Below are 1,604 nucleotides of genomic sequence, written 5' to 3'. Positions count from 1 at the left end.
CGCATCCCCCGCCCCCGCCCCGGCTGCCTCCGAGCTCCGCGCCCCGCGCAGCCCCGCTCTGCCCGGAGCCGGGGACAATCCCCGGGCCACCACATGTAAAATGGATGAAAAGGAATGGAGGAAAGTTGCTAAGGTGGTGAAAAGCCTGCTCACTGACACACTCGGCAACTCCGATGCACAGAAGCATTAATTTTAAATCGGAAAGGGTGTGTGATGCTGCACCGACCGCTACAGAGACAGGGCTGCTGGAGTAGTACTCTGTCATTCAGGGAAACGATTTCTGTCTGCTAGAAACTGCTTGGAACTGACAAAATACACTTGCTGCTTCAAGCTTTAACGTTTCAAGATAAAATGAAATGACACCTTTAATCAATGGATGAGACCATACAGGGTAGAAAATGAGCATGGCAATTACCTGTTTTAATTGCATACTTCAGAGTTGTTCTGCAGTTCAATAAAATTTCTTCCAAGGTCTGTGGCTGATCTGCCAGTTCCCAGTTATATTCCTGGAGCAGCTCGTTTGGGTAATGGAAATCAATAACTTTTGTTGATCTATCAAAACTTTTCACCACATACTGAAGTAAAATGTCCACAACATCTTGTAGGAAAGACATAGTTGTTATCTCCCCGTTGCATGCTGGCAGAAGATCTGGGAATGGAGAAATTAAAAGTTAACTTCATTTTACAACCATATACACCGATTTGGGACAAAGGCTTCTCCCATTTATGCTCAGGAAATTTTTTCACTGTGTTCAATGCAAATAGACATTGTTTTCGTTTAATAAACAAATTAGTAAGACTGTCTTTTAAGGAATGTTCTGGGAGATAACAGTTAGGTTTAAATATCCTATCTGAAATAGCAAATTTTGCCCACAATATATTTCACATCAGTTATAAAAGACAATGAGAGTGGGGAAAATAGAAAAAAGGGAAAAGGAATCCCAGGAAAAACAAAGATTGTGAATACAAGGCTACAAGAAGCACTCTAAAAAACGCCATCTACCTTGCAATAAAATACCTTCATTATGACTCTCCAGTGCAACTAACTTGTTGATAATTTAATGCCTTTTTTCTGAGGCGATGCCACACGGTCTCTCTGTGCATACTGACATCTTTTGTTTACACTGAAGTGCGGTGTCTCAGGCAGAGCCGAGCTGTAGTGGAACCCACTAATTTGGGGTTAACCCGAGGGAAGCAGAAGCACTTGCAGCATCTCTCCCACAGCGGGGCCGGGAGGGCAGAGCCTGCCCCGCTCCCCCAGCCAGCGCAGCGGTTCTGGCCAGCGCCTTTCTGCGGGGAGCTGGGGGTATTCACTGCCGGAGACACCACATCCAAGGTCAGAAAAGATGAAATGCAGAAACACCCTGAATTAAAATAAATCAACAAGAGAGCGCTCCTTCTCTCTCCTCCCCTCAAATCTTAATTACATCGCAGGGACTTCAAGGAGAAGGTCGCGGCTGTCAGTATTCCTTAGAAAGAGCAACCTGCAGGCTCCAGCACGCCGGGATTTTATTGGTTTATTTGTGGGTTGGTTTGTTGTTTTTTTCTTCTCCAGGATCTTTTTTTGTTTGTTTGTTTGTTTGTGGTTCAGGGTTTTTTTGGGT

At 44.8% G+C, this 1,604-nt stretch overlaps 1 protein-coding gene across 1 annotated transcript in view; it reads right to left on the bottom strand.

Moving 5' to 3' along the window:
• Window positions 1-673, bottom strand: part of GAD2 (glutamate decarboxylase 2) — a 36,679-nt gene extending 36,006 nt beyond the window's left edge. Inside the window, exon 1 of the mRNA XM_010175362.2 lies at window positions 416-673. Coding sequence (XP_010173664.2) covers window positions 416-614 — 199 coding nt within the window. The 5' untranslated portion in view covers window positions 615-673. The remainder of the gene's footprint in view (window positions 1-415) is intronic.
• Between the last annotated feature and the right edge of the window lie 931 nt (window positions 674-1,604).

The sequence above is a fragment of the Antrostomus carolinensis genome, unplaced genomic scaffold (genome assembly GCF_000700745.2).
Source record: "Antrostomus carolinensis isolate BGI_N321 unplaced genomic scaffold, ASM70074v2 scaffold15269, whole genome shotgun sequence".
NCBI classification, from domain to species: Eukaryota; Metazoa; Chordata; class Aves; order Caprimulgiformes; family Caprimulgidae; genus Antrostomus; species Antrostomus carolinensis.
The sequence above is the reverse complement of the archived record's forward strand: the minus strand, read 5'-3'. Positions and strand labels throughout refer to the sequence as shown.